At 29.1% G+C, this 22,613-nt stretch overlaps 2 protein-coding genes across 2 annotated transcripts; one reads left to right on the forward strand and one right to left on the reverse strand.

Moving 5' to 3' along the window:
• Nucleotides 1-291: 291 nt before the first annotated feature.
• Nucleotides 292-6,883, reverse strand: LOC126551161 (uncharacterized). Its single transcript, XM_050203940.1, has 3 exons — nt 6,635-6,883; nt 2,543-2,736; nt 292-2,036 (listed from the first exon to the last, which is right to left on the reverse strand). Exons 2-3 carry the CDS (start codon nt 2,727-2,729, stop codon nt 463-465), a joined length of 1,761 nt encoding a protein of 586 aa, XP_050059897.1. The 5' UTR covers nt 2,730-2,736; nt 6,635-6,883; the 3' UTR covers nt 292-462.
• A 10,457-nt stretch (nt 6,884-17,340) lies between these two features.
• LOC126551094 (zinc finger MYM-type protein 1-like) lies at nt 17,341-19,484 on the forward strand. Its single transcript, XM_050203862.1, has 3 exons — nt 17,341-17,485; nt 17,623-18,681; nt 19,285-19,484. The coding sequence occupies exons 1-3, from the start codon at nt 17,341-17,343 to the stop codon at nt 19,482-19,484; spliced, it is 1,404 nt and encodes a 467-aa protein (XP_050059819.1).
• Nucleotides 19,485-22,613: the final 3,129 nt, after the last annotated feature.

Raw genomic sequence — 22,613 nt, forward strand, 5'->3', positions numbered from 1 at the left:
AGTCTCTCTTCCCAGCTGTCGTTCTGGTTGCCTACTCTTCCCCCCATCGGACCCACTCAACTGGGAGTGAAATCCACACAAATGAATATTCTCTTCCTAAGAGAAGGGGATTCAAGTATTACATACTGCACTCTACCCCAAAACGAAAAAGACTTCAATAAAGACCCAAATGGTCGTTTCGATAATAATAATTGAAAAAATAAATAAATAAATTGTAAGGTATTGTACTTTTTTTTTCTGGTTGGAACCGACAACCGGTAGGAAAACGCTTTCGCATTACTTCCTCCCGGTCGCCATAGTTTATTTGATAAAAACAAATTAATACATCAGAAAATGGGAATTGGTGAGACAATCCCCCACCTAACTCTTTTACAAATAAAAATTACAATTTACAAAATACAACTTATTTTAGCTCGTTTAATCGGTTACCAGCGATAATTAAAAGTTATAATAAAATATAATCTATGATGGTGCACATTCTTGCAATTCTTGATATTCTTGCGGGGATACATCAATCTCTGAACACCCATTTTCCAGCGCATATTGTAGACATGAGCCTTTTCCGTTTCTCCTGGCCAGATCACACGTACGTTTGTCCCACGGGCAGCCGTGTTCATGGGCATACCGCAGCACATCAATATGCCCACAGCCTGCGGCCCACATACACGTGTCCTCGTTCCATGGACAACCGTTTTCATGCGCATACCGCAGGACATCCATGTGTCCGGAGAATGCGGCCACCATACACGTGTCCTCGTTCCATGGACAACCGTTTTCATGGGCATACCGCAAGACATCCAGGTGCCCGTAGCTTGCGGCCGCGATACTCGTTCTCACGTCCCATGGACAACCGTGTTCATGGGCATACCGCAGCATGTCCATGTGCCCACGTTTTGCGGCTGCCTTACACGTGATCTCGTTCCATGGACAACCGTTTTCATGCGCATACCGCAAGACATCCATGTGTCCGTAGACTACGGCCACCATACACGTGTCCTCGTTCCATGGACAACCGTTTTCATGGGCATACCGCAAGACATCCAGGTGCCCGTAGCTTGCGGCCGCGATACTCGTTCTCACGTCCCATGGACAACCGTGTTCATGGGCATACCGCAGCATGTCCATGTGCCCACGTTTTGCGGCTGCCATACACGTGTTCTCGTTCCATGGACAACCGTTTTCATGCGCATACCGCAAAACATCCACGTGCCCGTATTTTGCGGCCGCGATACTCGTAACCTCGTTCCACGGACAACCGTTTTCATGGGCATACCGCAAGACATCCACGTGCCCGTAGGTTGCGGCCGCGATACTCGTTCTCACGTCCCATGGACAACCGTGTTCATGGGCATACCGCAGCATGTCCATGTGCCCACGTTTTGCAGCTGCCTCACACGTGTTCTCGTTCCATGGACAACCGTTTTCATGCGCATACCGCAAAACATCCACGTGCCCGGAGCTTGCGGCCATGGTACACGTGATTTCATTCCACGGGCATCCGTGTTCATGCGCATACCGTAAGACATCCATGTGCCCGAAGCCTGCGGCTGCGTTACACGTGTCCACGTTCCATGGACAACCGTTTTCATGGGCATACCGCAAGACATCCACGTGCCCGTAGGTTGCGGCCGCGATACTCGTTCTCACGTCCCATGGACAACCGTGTTCATGGGCATACCGCAGCATGTCCATGTGCCCACGTTTTGCAGCTGCCTCACACGTGGTCTCGTTCCACGGGCAACCGTTTTCATGCGCATACCGCAACAAATCAATATGCCCACCTTCTGCGGCGGCTTTACACGTGTTATCGTCCCATAGACACCCATTGTTGTGGAGGTATACTAGACACTCCAGTTGGCCATTAAGGGCCGCTACCTGGCACACGACCTCATCAAATGAACGAAAGCGATTGTATTCAATTTCATTTTTAGCAGCATTTGCGCGTACGGATCGTGTCCACGGGAACCCGCAAACTTCAGTGAACGCTAAACATATTAAATGACCACTTGCAGCGGCCTTTTCGCTCATCGGGTAATCTAAAATTTAACATACTATTATATAACTGGATAACTCATAATACAAATGCATATTTAAAGTAAATCAAGTGTTGACTCATTTATTGCAGCGTTAGAATCCTTTCAAGGAGATTATTGCGTAGATAAATATTTCAGCAGGACTTAATTAAAAAATTAGAACAAGTCCTTGAAAAATATTGAGGTATTATACCAAACATATCAAATAAAATATTTATGATAGCCTTCCAAAGTCCTGGGACTACTATTTGAAAAAAAATACTTGTGAAATGAAAATTCTCGTTCCCTTCAGGAGCATTATCAATATTTACCACAACGATTGATCATGTGCGAATGTGCAGGTTTGGATTATAGGAAAAAGGTGATCAATTAGCCATTAGAGTAGTATTTAATACGGTTAAACGGAAAATATGTAACAATGGTTGGGTTTTATGAATAAAAGTAAATACAGTAATAATATTCGAGTTTATTACACTCTTTATATTCGTTCAAACTATAATCTTGCTTACCTTCATCTTCCATATATTTAACTTCGATATCATTATCTACAATATTTAATTTTGACTTTTTTTTCTGGTAATTCATAATATCGATACAACAGGGTTGTATATCAATTTTCAAAGTTTCCAAATCGTCGTAAAAATCCTTTTCTTCATCGTTGCAAGTGTAGTAAGATAACTTTGCCAAAGAGAACATTTTACAGCTGTGAAAAACAATAAAGTGTTAATGATATTATATGTGAGCTATAATACTGTTATTAATATAAAATCAATATTAAAAATAATGATACAAGAACTACGATTGGTGTACCTAGTCTGATAGACCCGCATAGTTTTCTGTCACGGTAAATTAAAAAATATAAATAATAACAACGAATGTCAACTAAATTGCAGTACCTAAGAAGAAAGTACACTAAATAATATATTAAAATCATTAAGTATAATATTACTTATTTCCTTCAAATACTATACAATATACTTACTAATAATACTGCAAAAACACTTAACTAATCCTATCAAATTATGTTGTTGCTCGTAAACCTATATTGATTGTGTTATTTTGGAGGGTGCCCTAAATCGCTAAACTTGATACCTACAGCGCAACATTTGTAAGATGTGAAGCATTGTAAACAGTAGCAACACGCCGTTTATTCCGTTAATTTTTTATGTAAATTGCGGCCCGGGTAGGTATATTTTATACATACGTAAATTACGTCTATGGTTTTTCTTTTTAAATTTTTGTTAAGTTTTTGTCGATTTATAATTGGTCCAGAAATTCGTAAATAATTGCGATCTTTAAATTTTCTATACAAATTATTATAAAATTTCATAAAATACTTACACGTTTTAACTGTAAAACACATAGCATTGAACAATATTAAATATGATATTAATACTTATCTTGTAATTGAACAGCCTTTAGGAAATCAAATATATCCATGTTCCGTAATTTACGTCCATTTCAAATTTACCTGGGAGGCAATTCACATATGTTTTAAAATTACACTGGCTGCAATTTACATAATACCTATATGACTAAATGACCTTTATTTTCCTCTCCAAATTGTTTTTCATAACAGTAATAAATAATACTTCCAAGTACATACACATATTTGTGTTAGCAGTGTGTTTTTATTATAAAATTTATAATTATTATAGTACTTACGAACTAAATGAGTTTTTTCATTTTTTCAGTATACATATAAGAAATTGTTAATTTTCATAAACTATAGTATTACCTCTATTGACGTGTTACACAAAAAAATTGATAAAATTAATGGTTCAATAAAATTTAATGGACTTGGTTAAGTTAGGGCCACTCAATCATGTTTAAATGCATATTAGGTGACTATTGATTCAATGTATGATGTTTAGTGATTGTTCTGAAAAACTGGAAACCCATTATAAGTATGATAGATCATTCTTAAAATTTTGAATTACAATCATGCTACAATTTGAATTTTATTTTGTTTTGGAGTCACAACCAATGTTTTATTGATTCAGCGGTAAAGTGAACAAAAACGGTACCTATACTTGTTTATTATAAGAACTAGTTTTAAGTTTATATATAATATAAAACTAGTTCATATTTAATGTCTTGAACTTAAACTGACAAAGTTTTTTAAAAAAATTTACTAATAGTTTTAAAAAGACAATTATTAACGAAGATGAATTTTTATAGATAATAGATCATGGAATTATGTTTAATCACTATAGGTTTCAGTAATTGTCGAATAATAAACATTTTTTTGGAAAAATAAATGATAAAGGTTACCAATTTAGTGAAACAATAAATGTATACACTATGTTTATATTATATTATATATAATTTATTAATTTATATATATACATATTACGTATAGGCAAGACGTATTCAAATATTTGAAATTTAAAATGCTTAATCGGTAAACGTCATTTATCGGAGACGATAGCGGTAGAATATTGCAGCTGCGAGCACAATAGGCAGAGAAAATACAATGAAATACATGGGTGTGATCATGCTGTGAACAAAATATTCCGTAGAAGACTCCAAAGAGAAATCGCTGTTTGGACCCCAACACGATAATACTGATATAGTTTTCTTTTTCGTTGTTCGTGTGACACCATATGTTGGTAGTCTTTTATATACATCGGCATAATACGAGTATGTGTTTTCATTGTGTGTGAGGATTTAACGACTGTTATAGCCCATACTGCAGAGTTGTGATTATTATTATTATTATTATTATTATTATTATATACCCTTGTAATAGTTTTCGGGCACTGGACAATATTGTTTTTTAAAAAGATGTCACTTTTAATCTTGATTTAAGTAGCATCCGGTATATATATATATATTCTAGGACATTAAAATATATAGTCAGAAAAAATATATACATATATATAATTATCTTTAGAAGTATAAACCTTTTCAGTCGAAGATTATAAATTGTTGCCTTGGTAAAGATATGTATAATACATATGTATATTATATATATATATATAATTATCTGAAAACGACAGTCCTCGAAGAGAGATCATTACACACGACCGGTGTCGCAAAGTAATCTCAATAACTATCTGCACGGTCAAGTAGGAAAACCGATAATATAATATTATGTAGAAACGGTTAGATATGAAATAAAATTATATAATTACTAAGATTTTTCAGTTGAATATAAGGAGAAAAACATCTTTACCGCTAAACACGATTTAATGTATAAAATGACTTGTATACAAATTAATATAGCGTAGTATTTGGTTGAAAAAGGTAACACTCCCGCATGTATTGCAGTATATCGCTGACGGTCATCTCATTTTACGTCGATAGAGACATAACATTATTATCCTAAAGAAATTTCAATTTTGAAATGACTTTTCAAATCAGCATGTAGATATATTTAATTTATTGCATTTTCTTAACCGTATAACAAACATTTTTTATGTTGTCTAGTCGGTTATATCCTAAGGAATTTTATAAGGAAACTTAAATGTGTCTACTACCATAAGGCTTTTTAGTGTGTGCAAAGTAAATTAATATTAGTATATGTGCACTAGTGTGTTACACATTTCGCCCGGCTTCCAAAAACCGTAACAATATACACACGCACAATCATGTCAAATAGTACAAAATGGTACGATTTTAGTGATTATACACTAATTTAGTTTTTAAATAGACATATTATTCTGCTATGAAAAAAATGTGAGACTTTGGCTGGTCCGAAATCGATTCAGTAAAATCATTAATTCAAAATTGTGCATTTTAATATAAATTAAATTAAACAATCGAAAGTCTAGCACAATCTTGTTACAGCTTAAATAGTTTAAAACGGTTTTTTTTCTCGATTAGAATTGATTTTATTAAATTCTTTAAATAGTTAAGTACACAAAAATAATAGTTTTAATATATTAAAGCTGTAATAATAATACAAATATTAAATAAATATTTATGTAGCAAATAAAACATTAAGTATTTATCTTAACTAATTAAAATTCACATAAAACATACAAAAAAAAATATATATATCTTATTCAAAAAAAATTAATTTGGATTGCGGTTGCGAGAATAAAGGAGTAAAAACTTTCCCTAAATGTGCACTTTGGTACTACCTATCTATCACATTAAACCGTTTTTTTAATCTAAGACCACCGAGTTGAGATATTTAGTGGTACCTACATATAAAGCGGGACACACTGTTTATACAAAAAAAATGATTATAATATAATTAAGAAATCAGTTTGTTCGTAAATTGGTTGCTGTAAACATTATTATACAATAATTAACTATACCTAATTTATTCACAAAAATCTACATAAAATTGATAACTTAACTTTAACTTATTTGTCATGTAAAGCAATGCATAATACTTCATAATAACAGAGAATAAAAAACCTAATAACTATTTATAATTAATCAAGTTATTATACAGCCCAAGTCTGCTAATTAATTTGAATACACCAAGCATGCAGAGAATCACTTTCGAAAAAAATTTAAAAATCCTTTTTCTTCCTAATCTAAACGCCTTATCCCATACTTGTCAGTTCTCACCCACCCTTAAGGTCGTTAGAATGCAATTTAAATAAAATAATATTTGATTATTTATATAAATAAAACAGACATACCTGAATGTACAACACGAGATGAACAGTGACGATTGTATTCTCTTCCACAATAGATACCTCGAAGCCGTGACTCAAAAACGAGACTGAGTTGGTCTGTACTCTGTAGACTGTAGAGTGTACTGTTGGCGATACCATGACACATTGGCAAAATGGCAAACTAGTGAGCCCAGATAGATTAGATATACTACTCAAGCGCTCCCCGTGTTTGACTCGAGTTTTATCAATTGATAGTTTCGATTTTTATACTATCGATAATTTACAAGATCGATACTTACATTTTGGATAATTATTTATTTTTTATTATTTATAAAATAGAATAATATATTATTTTATTTAATATATTTTTAGAAATGGTTACGTTTTAAATTTTAGTACACAAAATAATTTGTAAACGTAATTGATTATATTTAATGATTATAATTGATTTTAAGCCCATAAAAAAGATTAAATAGAAAGGCAACTCCCACAGCACGTTTAGATACTCTACTCTGAGCGCTCCCGTGTTTCACTCAAGTTTTAACAATTGATAGTTTCGATTTTTATACTATCGATAATTTACAAGATCTATACTAACATTATTGATAATTATTTTTTTTATATATATTTTAATAGCCTGAATACACCAAAATGTAAGTTCTTTTATAATTATTGTAAGCTAAACTTATAAAAAATCTTGTATTAAATTTTTAACTCTTAGCTATCTATACAAACATTTTTATGAATTATACCTACAAAATAATTTTCAAATATTCATAATTTTGACGAATTTTCGTCAAAATTAGAACTTCAAATTCTAATAAAAAAAAATTGTGCCTATGTATTCTAATAATTTTTTAATTACTATAAGAATAAAATATGAGGAACTTTGTTTAAAATTTTTAAGTACTTTGATAAGGCCAAAAAATTTTATCGACATCTCAAAAAAAAATTTATTTCAGTTGTCTATAAATAGCTCGAAAAAACTCAAAATGTTTTGAAAATTAAATCATGTAAAGAAAATGCCAATCTAAATAACTGGTAAAATTTTCAAGTATCTATGACTTATACTTTTTGAATAATAACAAATATTTAAAATCGTATGAGGATAAAATCGTTATCGTTACGCGATTTCGTAAAAATTTAAATTTCAAATTAACTTAAAATTTTTCTTATAATGATGCTTCGAGTTTCCTCTATAGATACTTGAAGGAAAACTTATAGAAAACTTAGTGTTGTATTTTAAATTCTTAGTTATTAGCACAAAAAATTTTATGATTTTTCAACTTAAAAATTACTTGCAAATATTCACGTTTTCGACAGATTTCGTAAAAATTTGAACTATAAACGCTTATAAAAAAAAAATTGTGACTAACGATTTTTAATTTTTTTTAGCTACAAAAAGAACCTTGTATTAAATTTTCTAGTTATTTTGGTCATCCAAAATTTTTTTACCGACACTTACAAAAAAAAATACGAATGAAAATCGAAAATTTCAGTGGTCTATAAATAACTCAAAAAAAGTCAAAAAAATTTTGTTTAACTGTATATAGATAACACTAACATAAACATTTGGTGAAAATTTCAAGTATTTACAGTGATTAGTTTTTAAATAACAACCATATAAAAAAATCGATTCGGTCGAAAACTAGTTTTGCGTAAAAATTCCCGTTTTTCCGTCATTTTTTTTTTTGTTTTTCTGAAAACTGTTGGAAAATGTTTGCTTTTTACCTCTATAATGCACCAAGGATATTCACTTTTCCATCGGAAACCACCCCCGAAGTTTAAAATTGAAGCATTATTTCGATTAGTTATGCTGTACACAGACACAAAAATAAAACATACATCATTGTAAAATCAATACATTCATCACTCCGTTCAGAATCTAAAATATTATATCGATTTGCTTAATTGTTGCTTATTGATAAGGAATTTTTTGAGAGAATTTGTGTAGTTTGTGTTCTATCCGTGCAACCGTTTGCACCAATGATATAATTCTACAATTTGGCTTAAAATTTATAGGTACATTATACAATAAATAAATTAAATTGAATAGATTCGAATTCCTAATTCCTACGAAAACATTTAAATACTTGCTAGATGAAAATAATTTATTGTTGTTGTTGTACACATATCAATTTGTCTCGGTAGTCGGTACTTGTGTTTTACTTTTGTATAATTTTATAATAGTATTAGGTATTTTAATATAATGTTGATGATCTAACAAATTTTAGTTTTTTGTGTACTTACCACGTCTGTGTATGACAACAATTATCGTTTTCCGACCTACAAGCTACAGTATATTACTATATTTTCTACTTCATTTCAACCATATCCTGGTTAAAACGATACAATGTGTGTTAAACTCTGCGTGTCTTTTTTTTTTTTTGTAATTTGGTCGATATACCTCCCTGCAGGATGCAATGTCAATGTGTATTGTGTATAAATACTAGCAATATTACCGGATGAAGAACGTTAACAATACGATGAGCAGCCTTATATGTGACATGTACCTATTTACATTAGGTTTAACGGTGAACGAAAAAATAAAGCGCAAGTACCTTTTATTAAAGATACGGATATTTTATAATATATAGCTCTTAATATGTATTTCTAATCATATATTGTTATCAAATGTTATTATTTTACATAGCGTACCAAAAACATCTGGTTTAGAGTAGAACTGGATACCTCTGTTTTAAATGAAGTCAAAACTGTTATAATTTATGAAATTATATTTTCTCATGTTATATAGCAACTCAAATAAAAACGAGTATAAAATCTAATTTAATAGTGGATATATTAGACTCGTATAGTCATTGACAATTAATGTTCACGTTAAGAATATCAATAATATAAAGAATGTATCTATTGATGCTTATTAGCAGACACATTAAGGTCATCTGCCGCAACCATACAATGCACATCCGTTAACATGCCCAAGTGATCGAATCGTATAGTGCAGGGGTCTCCAAACTTTTTTATTCAAGGGCCACAAAAAATATCATCATCTCTTAGCGGGCCAAAAGTTTATACACATACATTATGACACATTAAAACATACAATTTTTAATTTTTAAATGATAGATATATTATCTTGTATATTTATTATCCTAAATTTAAAATTTGTTTGAGGGCCGTAGTTTGGAGATCCCTGGTATAGCGTACTCACAAATAATAAACTTCAATCATCGTACTGTTAATAAATTGTAATGTATATTATTTAATAAAAGCTATATGATTAAATGTAATGAATGTATTGATGCTAAGTAGTAGACACATTAAATAATAATCGATATTCACACGCGTTTGGAAACGCTGTTCCCTAATAACCTAATAAATGTAGCCAGGATGTCGTAGTTATTTAAACGATGAATATAAGTATGGCCGATATTTAGTACCTCCTATTAACGATAACGATTTATCCTCAAATGATTTTAAATATTTGTTATTATTCAAAAAGTATAAGTCGAAGATACTTGAAAATTTCACCAGTTATTAAGATTGGAATTTTATTTACAAGACTTATTATCAAAGTACTTAGACTTTTTTTGAGCTATTTAAAGACAACTGAAATTTTCGATTTTTCTGATAATATTTTTTTTTTTAAGTGTGGATAAAATTTTTTGGTCAAATCAAAATACTTGAAAATTCAATACAAAGTTTCTCAAAAGTTATTCTTTAAGTGATTAAAAAATTATAAGAATACATTGGCAAGATTTTTTTGGTTAATATTTCAAGTTCAAATATGAACAACAATTCGTCAAAATCATGAATATTTGCAAATTTATTTGTAGTTGAAAATTCATAAAATTGTTTGTACCTATATAGGTACCTAAGAGTTGAAAGTTTAATAGGAGATTTTCCATCAGATTAGCTTATACAATAATTATAAAAAGACTCAAATGATGGTGTATTCAGGCCATTAAAAGATTAACCGCCTTATTCAACAATCACTGGAAATTATATCCTAGGCTGAAAAATCTCGAAACTGAAGTAAGCATTTATTCGGGAAACACGTCCACAAATATCGAAGAAAATACACACACGCGCCAATATTTTTATATTTAATTCCGATTTTAACTTGACATAAGAACATGTTTTTCTATTTAAAAAAAAATAAAAATTCAAACGTGTATATCTGTATGAACAATAAAAAACTACAATACATCATGTATTAATTTTTATGTAGTATTATTATACTGCTGTTGTATTTTCGAATAAGAGTACATCTAGAGTCTATACTAAGAACTAAATATTATAAAATATCCGTATTCTTAATAAAGGTCCCATGCGAGATTAAACAACAATTTTTACTGAATAATATGATATATAATGTACTTCCTTAAAGATTATGGGTAAAACGTTATAAAATATATTAACAATATAATACTAGGTAGTCGGATGTGTTATTTGTTTGCGTTTTATTTTTTTGTTCACCATTAAACCTAATGTAAATACATGGCATATATAAGGCTGATCATCGTATAGTTAACGTTCTTCATCCGGTCCTAATGCTAGTATTTATACACAATACACATTGACATTGCAGCCTGCAGGGAGGTATATCGACTAAATAACGAAAAAAAGACACTCAGATGTTAACACGCATATAAAAAGAATATGGTTGAAATGAAGTAGAAAATATAAAATAATATTAAATATACTGTAGCCTGTAGGTCCGACAAACGTGAATTCTTGTCATACACATACATGTGGTCCACAAATACAAATACAAATACACAGAAAACTAAAATTTGTAATTAGTAACCTACTATCGCCTACTACATTCATTATATTTGTTCAAACTGTATTTTTGCTAACCTTCATCGTCTACATAAAAGTTTCCAAATCGTCGTAAAAATTCTTTTCTTCATCGTTGTAAGTGTATTAAGATAATTTTGCAAAAGAGAACATTTTACAGCTGTGAAAAACAATAAAGTGTTAATGATATTATATTAGTGTAAATAAGGATCTAACCCCCTAACCCACTGACCATTGTGAAAGCTGATCCCAGGATGTATAATACTTTTAACCAAAACTATACTTACTAAAGGAGATGTATAAAAGGTTTCTGTCGATCCAAAGAATTTCAATTATTCAATTTAAGTATTAAATAATATATTTGAAATTATTTGAATGTTCGATTACTAAAAAATACAAAATAATAAACAGTTAAGACCGTAAGATTAATGTAGTTTTCCCACCCATATCTTTCTAAATTCACTGTAGGTACAGTGTACATATTTATTGATTTCTATCACTACATAGTATAAAGTTTTAATAATATATATATATACGTAGTTTTAGTTACTACCTATATGTGAGCTATAATACTGTTATTTACATAAAATCAATGTTAAAAATAATGCTATAAGAAGTACGATTGGTGTACCCAGTCTAATAGACTCGCGCAGTTTTCTTTACTAAAAATACTGCAAAAATAGTTTTTTAATCCTATCAGATTATGCTGCAGCTGATAAACCTTTATAGACGGTGTTATTTTGGAGGGTGACCTAAATCGCTAAAATTGATACCTGCAGGGCTACATTTGTAAGATGTAAACAGTTGCAACACGCCGTTTATTCCGTTAATTTTTTATGTAAATTGCGGCCGGGGTAGGTATCTTTTATACATACATAAATTACGTCTAGGGTTGAAACGATATCCGCTGAAAATATGTCTAAATGTCAAGTAGAGGATAATCACATTTCTGTTATAATATCTATTATTTATTCGTTCTAATCAGAGACTTCTAGAAATATTCCTCAAACAATTAATTAAAAATATAAAAATACTTAAATATTAAAAGAATTATTTGATTAGTAATTGACATAATTATTATTGTCAAATGTTAACTTTTAATGAAGAATTTTATTATAATATTATAATTTAATTGCATTCTTTGTACATATTGTAATTTATTAAATAATGTATAAACATAAATCAAGTGCACCGAAACGCTGAGAAACAATGAATATTAAATTCGAATCGGTATGATTAAAAAACAAATATCATTCTAAAAATTGTTGTATATAATATAATATAGATGATAAATTGTATTTTTGTAAGTTTCATGCAATATCATATGAATTATACTAATGCATAATACAGGGTGATTTTTTTATCGTGAACCAGTTAGTATTTCGGGAAGTATTAGGAATTTTAAAATAATTTTTTTTTTAAACTTTCTAGGTTTTTCTATTTTACATTTTGTTACAATTTTGATAATTTTAACTTCCTCCCTTACTTGATAAAACACTATCCACTTTCGATTTTCAAATGGCAATACCTATTTTCGATAACGAAAATCTATAGGCATACTGAAAAAAATAATTTTAACGTTTATAGAATTTAATTTGAGAAATCCGTTTAAGACTTATTAATGCTTTGATATTCGTTCAGTTTACTGCTACTGGGCAATTTCTTAAACCCAACAGTAAAAACCAGAAGTCAAAACGAAATTTTATCTCAATTTCACAATACCCATAACGGTCATAATCGATAATAACATGATTGATAAACAATACTATTTGATAAAATAGTGCATCCTATCTTCACTCCCGCCGGAACACGGAAAAAGAGATAAATAGAATGACCACTCACTGCAAACATACTTAAATAACGATACTACTGATCCTGGTGGTTTACTACACCATTCACACCAAACAATCGATATCTATATTAATTATCAATTGATTATGGTTTTGATCGATAATCGAATTAATCGATTTTTACCGAAATATTCGATTTATTGTTCATATTTCTGTTTTTTTTTTTTAAATTAATAATAATATACAAATGCTATAATAAAACAACTAAAATATCATTAATCAAATATTATATATTATATTGTATAATTTTTTAATTTATTTAAGTTTATTAATTGGTAATTATACATAATAAATACATATTAATATAATTTATATTTATATATCAGATTGACTAGTAAATTACAAAATAAATATTTTTTTAAAACAATATGGTGTATAGGTAGTATAGTAAATGATTATAATAAACAGAAAACATTTATTCATTTTAAAACAAAGTAAATCAACAATTTCTATGTATTTAGAAAAATAATTCATAAATACAGATACAATTAATGTAAAATTTATATACTTGGATTCAGGATTTAGAGACAAAACTAAAGTAGTTAAAGGTCTATTCACACATTTCTTTTTTTTTTAGTTATACATTTTTACAATGCCCCTATTATTCAAAGTTTTTACTTCGTTAAAAATAGATAATTACAAATCAATCTGTGTATATTAAAAAAAAAAAAATAGAATAGGTAAGTCATTTTGATTACACAAATCAAGTGACACAAAAAATAACCTACATCAGACTGACAATGTTTTGTGCATCGAGGAAGTGAGTCCTGTATTGTTAATCTGATGCGAGGCTATAAGCCCAAAGCTTGTTGTTCATAGTGCCTACCTGATTTTCCATTTATAAATATTAGGTATTCTGTGATAGTGTGATATATTTTTTGTATAATGTATAATTTGCATTTTTAAAACTATCTCGTGTGTGAATAGACCAATTAATAATGGACATTAATTCAATATTAAATTATCAAAGGCAATAAACACATTAGTTATCAATAATTTTACTAGAGTATGAACAAATTTCCGTAGTGCAAATTTTTGCAGAATTTGGGTAAGGTCATACCTAATAAAAAATATTAACACTTAACATGTCCACTACCCTAGATAATTTAATAAAAATTAAATGAACATTAAACATACTTTATAGTTTATAATATCTATTCTAGATTAAAACATATTTTTAGGGCTATGGATGTTTTAAAAAATTATTAATTTTTATACTTTTTTTGAAATTATGTTAATTTTTAATTAATATTTTATGCTATAAAAATCTTTCTTCCTCAACACTATATTCATGTTACTATATTCATGTTACTTTATTCTTTTTTTTTATCTAATTTGCTTATTGTAATTATTGTGTACAGATTGTAAATATTGTCTTTCTTAATAAAAAAAAATCTTTTAATATTGCATAAAAATGACACTATCATATAAAAAAAAAATTTTAATTTGCCAATTTAGGTTAATAAAAAGTCCATAGCCCTAATTATGGAAAATAGTAAATCAATAACTTAAACTAATTATTAAAACATACAATTAACTAATAATATAACAATCAAAAAATTTTACATATGTAGAAATAGTTGGTCTTGATGCTGCGCTGTTTTTTTTTTATTTGAATGCAACTAAAAAACGACATTAAAATAATTATAGAAGTGATTTATTCTACATATAAAAAAAAATTATTTATTCATACTTATGAAGTTATCGGCTGAGATGTACTTTGCTGTGACTAACCAAAATTACGAATTGTAATTGTTCATCCAATGTTGTTATAGATATTTGAATTAAAAGTTAGTACTACTAATTGCAGTTGAAATTTGAAAGAAAACAAAATTAATTTTCTAAAAAATAAGCAAAAATTATGATAAACATCAAATTATTTATTTTATAAATAAAATTCATACTTACATAATAAATTATTTAGCTTGTTTAAAGATTAAAATATAATATGTAAAGAAATATGGATATTTTATTCTTTTATAGTCATCAGATACCAGTAGACAGTAAGCAATGTAAATTTGCATTAATTGCTGGTCAAATTGAGCTGCCTAGTCATATAGTTCACTGTATTTTTTGATTAATTATATAAACTTTACTTATCGCCACTGAAATAAAATTAAAATATTAGAACCATAGTTATTAATAATATGTATAAATCATTTAGTAAAAAAAATGCAATTCTAATATATTAATTTTAGATTGAACTTACCAATAAATTATACAAATAAAGTTGTCGGCAAAGTATGAAATCTGATTCCCATATACATAATAATATTGCTGATTGGAAAGAAGTATATTTTTAATTAAATTCAAATTTATTAACCAAATTACAACATTAAAACACTATCAAAAAATATAATAGGTATGCTGTATGCATTGGAATAATTGGCGAAAACAACTTTAAATTTATATTTTAAATGATGCACATAATTTAGTATTTGTTTAAAACGTATTCTTTGGTTAAACATTTAAAGAATAGTACTTAATTAATTAATGATTAATATTCCATATTTGATAATGGGAAAATAACATTAACGATTAATCAAAAACCACATGTTTTAATAAACAGTTTGCCGGAATGCCGGCATTTATTATCGTTTATCTACTAATACGTGATAAGACCGTATACCAGGAATCAGTAACCAGTGCTTTATTGTGTAACCATAATGGTAAATTGTAAAATGTTATTTTTATACTTTATAGCTGATACAGGCATACAGCCGCACTGCAGCAATGCTGGCTAGTCGTTCAATGACACTCGGTAGCCGGTGTTCAGGTGGGAGTGAAGATATGATAGATTTGGGACACTTTTTTTTATCTAATATTATTGTTTATCAATCTTGTTATTATCGATTATGACCGTTATGGGTATTGTGAAATTGAGATAAAATTTCGTTTTGACTTCTGGTTTTTACTGTTGGGTTTAAGAAATTGCCCAGTAGCAGTAAACTGAACGAATATCAAAGCATTAATAAGTCTTAAACGGATTTCTCAAATTAAATTCTATAAACGTATATAAAATTATTTTTTTCAGTATGCCTAAAGATTTTCGTTATCGAAAATAGATATTGCCATTTGAAAATCGAAAGTGGATAGTGTTTTATCAAGTAAGGGAGGAAGTTAAAATTATCAAAATTGTAACAAAATGTAAAATAGAAAAACCTAGAAAGTTTAAAAAAAAAATTATTTTAAAATTCCTAATACTTCCCGAAATATTAATTGGTTCACGATAAAAAAATCACCCTGTATGTATTATAGAGTAAAATAAAAAATACATTACTAACTATAAAACTGCTTTAATTATATTGCCGAGAGATCAATAAAACGAGTTACTGTTTGTATCTTTGCAAACGGAAAGTAACCTGTCAGATTACGCTGCAGCTGATATACCTGTATAGGTGGTGTTATTTATGAGGCTAACCTAAATCACAAAACTTGCTATAGGAAGCTGCACCATGCAACACGCCCAGGGCTGGCGGAAGGCATGGGGGGCCTGGGCGATAGGTTAGGGCGGCAATTTTTGTCTAAATACCCATGGGTGGCATTTTAGACAGTACTCAAATTACTACAGATTATAATCATAAGTTAAATAGTTATCAGTGGCGGCTCGTAGATAGGAGCGATGGGGCGATCGCCCCCCTTCTAAAATTATCGTTTATTACTAATTTATAAGTTAAGTATTAAATTTCTCTTTTATAATTTAGTACAATATTGTAAACAATAAAAATTATGTTTCCTACATTTACACTTACATATTATGAAAACATTATCGTCATTATCAGATAATGGGAGTTTAAAAATAAATCATTCGACGCTGTAGCTTCTGAGAATCGATAACCAATTACAATTTGCCGGGACCGGCAAGCAGCACATGCGATGCTTGGGCGATGTTAAAAGTCGCCCGTCATTACTATGATCGGAATATAAAAACTAAGAAGGGGGAACACAATAATAATATTGCCGCCGGGGCGATGATTTTAATCGCCCGTTATGCACGGATTCCGAACTTGCGTATTTATTATTTACTTTGTGCGGTTGTAACTCTAATCAATTATTATTAATTTTTAATTTAGTATTTGTTTCTAAAAACACATTGAAATTATTTAATTTTTAATCATGGATTCATCCACACATAAAAATTCAGTTATTAATTTAATTTCAAATCGTTTTACGTCATATACTTATGAACAAAAACTTGAAATAAAACAGCTTGGAAGACCTACACCTGATTTGAAAGGACTGATCAATAAAGCGAAAAAAGGTAAAAATGAATATATTCGGCACTTTAATACGGATTATTATGCAAAACACAAGTGGCTATGTGGTTGTGATATAAAACTAGCTGTTTATTGTTTTCCTTGCTTTGTTTTGGTGGTGACATTTCTTGGACTAAAACAGGTGTAACACATTTGGGTCATTTATCTGAAAAAATTAAAAAACACGAGAATTCTTTTAAACACTTACAAAATGAAGCTAATCTTAAAGTACTCGGTACCATCAATATTTTCGATAAAATTGACTCGGGCTATAAAATTAGAATTCAACGTCATAATGAAGAAATAGACAAAAATCGTTATATATTAGAAAAAATTCTAAACTGTATAAAATTTTGTGGACAACATAATTTACCATTAAGAGGTCACAATGAAAAAATTAATTCTAATAATAAAGGTGTTTTTCTCGGTGTTATTGAGTTATGTAAAGACTTAGATGTAAGTTTGCGTAGTCATTTTGAAAATTCAAAAGTGTTTAAAGGGACATCTAAAACAATACAGAATGATTTGTTAGATTGTATATTACTTGTAGCTAGAAAACAAATTTTATTAGAAATAGAAACTACACAATTTGTATCTATAATCGTCGACGAGACTACTGACATTTCTAATATGTTTCAGTTAGTTATTGTATTTCGCTATGAACTTAAAGGTCAACCAGTAGAACGTTTTTGGGGGTTTTTAAATCCTGATGGACACAATGCAGAATCATTAACATCAACAATATTATCTGAAATAAATCCTATTTTAAAAAATACTCCAAATAAACTAATAGCACAATCGTATGATGGCGCGGTAGTCATGAGTGGACAAAAGAGTGGTGTTAATGTTAGGGTTAAAGAACTATACCCATATGCGTATTACATTCATTGCTATGCACACCAGTTAAACTTAATTATGACACAATCAATATCTCAAAATAAAGAAGTTCGCATATTTTTTTCAAATTTATCAGAAATACCGGTATTTTTTTCAAATTCACCGCAAAGAGTAGCCGTATTGGATAAATTAGTTGGCGTTAGATTACCACGGGCAGTACAAACTCGGTGGAATTTTAATATACGTACGGTTAACACTGTTTATGAGTATAGAAATGAAATAATGGAGTGCATGGACAAAATCATAGAATCTTCTCAACAAACTTTGACTATTAATCAAGCAGGGTCAATAAAACGTTTATTAAGTGATTCAATATTTATATTCTGGTTATCTATTTTTCATAAAATAATGCCACATGTAGATTTTTTATATAATAATGTTCAAGCCGTTAATACAGACCCGGTACAAATAAATAGTTCAGTCGAAAAATTTAAAAACGAAATATCTAAAATAAGAAATAATGTAACTGATATCATTGAAAGTGTTTCAAATATGCCTAATATAAATATAAAAAAATCACGTTTGGAATCACATGAAACCGTGAATATATCGCGAAAAAATACAGTGCTTGAGGTCTGTGATACAATAATTGTCAAAGCTAAAGATCGTTTAGAATTTACTAAACACTTAACCGCCACTAACTTATTTAAAGCTGAAAAATATTTAGAATATTCTAAAACATTTCCATTTCAATATTTTCAATGCACAACTGAATGCTACCCATTTTTTGATATCGAGAGGTTGAAGACTGAACTTGAAGTTATGTATTTTCGAGACGATTTCAGAACTTTGAATGGTGTAATTCCAACGCTAAAATATATAATAACTAACGATATGAATGAAACTTTTCGAGAAGTCCTTACTCTGTTAAAAATATTAATTACTATTCCTATGACATCTTCCGAAGCAGAAAGATGTTTTTCAACGCTGAAACGTATAAAAACATGTTTAAGAAGTACAATGGGAGAAGAAAGGTTAAACGCTCTAACAATGATAAATATTGAAAACGAAATGATTTCCAATGACGCTAATTTTAATAAAAAAGTGATTGATATGTTTAGTGAAACAAAAGATAGACGTTTAGATTTTAAGTATAAAGTTTTATAAATTTTGTTTTTATTTTTGCAATTTTGTAATTTTCAAAGTTTGTATTGTTATTTTTTTATAAAAAAGTGTTGAAAATTTAAAATGTATATAATAATTTATGTGTATTAAACTATTAAATGGATTAAAATAAATTATTATTATTAATATCATTTGTGTTCGATACTTTCCATAAATAAGCAATTTTATATCGCCCTTCCACTTTCAGAACACACGAGCCGCCACTGATAGTTATAATGAAGTGTATTTATATTTGTATTAATTAAGAACAATCAATAACTTCATATCAAAACACTTTATAATACACAGATAAGTATGTTTATACCTAGTTTTTGGACTTGTGTGTATCATTCTGAAATACAAAACATCAAGATTTTATTAAAAGATTAAACAATATAAATTTCCAATAATGTATTATTCGTATATTCGTTCATTAATAACAGAAATTCCAACGCTGTACGTATTTTACGGGAACGTATGGTTTTTATACACTATATCATTACGATAATTATTACATTTGTATTACATGCCACCGTATAAACCATAAAGCTTATAATTTTTAATATCATATTTTATAGTCAATTAATAGTACCTTTAGTCAATTGTGCCCAGTATTTTTCGGTATCCAAAAGAAGGGATAGTGAATTGTGCTTGGTATTTTACAAGTATAAATTTCTACGTAGTAAATTATTATTAACTAATTAATTTATTCCAAGCAACTTTTTGAAGGAGTGATAGTCACCTGCTCTGGGTAATGCTGAACGACTATTCTTAAAATAATATTTCTATGAAGCGCAATTTACTACATAGAAATTTGTATCTGAAAAATACCAAACACAATTTATAGGTACGTGAAAAGGACCAAGTGATAACATTTTCAATCTTTACCCTTCGATGGGCGCAATTTATGTTTGTCCAAAAAAAAAAAAAACAATTGGTACTTGCAATGCCACCTCCTTCTCAAGTTTCACCATATAGATATACGTCATATACACGATACCGTTATATTTTTACGGCAATCAGTATCGGACATATCATATCCGTTACAGTGATTCATTTGACAACTTAATGTACAGCCGGGTAATCGATATAAGCGCATCTTTTATTTTTGGAAATCGTGTATAAATAAATGTATTCATTAATCCAACATAATAAGTACACGCTGGTTCTGCAAGTGTTGGTAAAAGAATAAATCATAAAATCTAATTATAAAATGTTATTAATCAATGATTGTTAAAAAATAATTTTTGTTGAGCAGTAAAGAGAATATAACTCAAGAACAATTGGAGATATGTATCGAACAAAATGTATTTTTATAGATAAAATTTTGAAAAATTCTTTGATCATACTAATATTATATTTATTATGTATATGATATATTGATAAATTATTATACTACATACCACAGTAAACTAACCACCGATCTACAGTGTCTAGACGACCAGTGACATTAACAACTAACCGTATTAAAAATATAATTTACTAATAGTTTTTAACAGACAATTATTAACGAAGATGAATTTTTTAAATTTTTTTTTTTTATATTGTGACCATGGAATTATGTTTAATCACCATAGGATTCAATAATTGTCGAATATTTAATACTCCACATTTTTTTTGGAAAAATAAATGATAAAGGTTACCAATTTAGTGAAACAATAAATGTATACACTATGTTTATATTATATATACATACATATTACGTATAGGCAAGACGTATTCAAATATTTGAAATTTAAAATGCTTAATCGGTAAACGTCATTTATCGGCGACGATAGCGGTAGAATATTGCAGCTGCGAGCACAATAGGCAGAGAAAATACAATGAAATACATGGGTGTGATTATGCTGTGAACAAAATATTCCGTAGAAGACTCCAAAGAGAAATCGCTGTTTGGACCCCAACACGATAATACTGATATAGTTTTCTTTTTCGTTGTTCGTGTGACACCATATGTTGGTAGTCTATTATATACATCGGCATAATACGAGTATGTGTTTTCATTGTGTATGAGGATTTAACAACTGTTATTGCCCATACTGCAGAGGTGTGATTATTATTATTATATACCCTTATAACAGTTTTCGTGCACTCGATAATATAATTTTTTTTAAAAATGTAATTTTTAATAAAGTAGCATCCGGTATATATATATATATGTATTCTGTGACATTAAAATATATAGTCAGAAAAAGTATATACATACATATAATTATCTTTAGAAGTATAAACCTTTTCAGTCGAAGATTATAAATTGTTGCCTTGGTAGAAGGGATACAACAATATTGTCTTCTTGTTACATTTTATTTTAGATGGTTTTGGTACGTACTCTGATACTTCATAATATACCAATTATAATACATATAGATACCGAAACATAGATCATAATGGCTAGGGCTGAGATTTTGATCCAAATGCATGTTTTTTTCTAGTGTTTCAAAACGTTGATTTGTTAGTATAAAATGTGTTTTGGACGATGGTGATAAATTTAAAGAAATTTTTATTTTGCTTTTTTTGTCAAAATTAACCTTAAATGCATTTTTTGAAGATTTTAGGCATTTTCTTAGTTTTAAGAGCATTTTTCACAATTTGTTCATAAAACGAACGAAAATTGTTGCGATTAACAAGATATTTTCGATAAACGCCACGGTACGATTTTAAATTATATAGCACGACAATCGATTATCGTCGACAACAATAAATTGTATCATAACTAGGACTTCCCGCTTAAATTATCGCCGTTATATACCTATTGGCTAATATGTAGGTACTAGCAAAAACCAGTTAATTTTTTTTAATTATTATTTTAAAATTAATGATTACGAAAACAGAAATACAACAAAACAAAACCAGTAACAACGTATAATAACAAAAAAATAATTATACAATATCCTAAGCCATAATAAGTATAAATGCATTTTTATATTGCATTTTTTGAGTTTTTAATTCATTTTTGTATTTTTTTAAGGACATTTTTTGAGATTTTTCAGGGTATTTTCCTAGCCCAAATAATGACCAAACGTTAGGAAAGTAATAAATATAATAAATACTGTGCCGTAAAATTTATGAACAGATTCGGCAGGTTCGGTAGAGTAGAAAATAAACAAGTACGAATCATTAGCACTAGGGCTA

Source organism: Aphis gossypii, chromosome 3, assembly GCF_020184175.1.
Source record: "Aphis gossypii isolate Hap1 chromosome 3, ASM2018417v2, whole genome shotgun sequence".
Classification (NCBI taxonomy): Eukaryota; Metazoa; Arthropoda; class Insecta; order Hemiptera; family Aphididae; genus Aphis; species Aphis gossypii.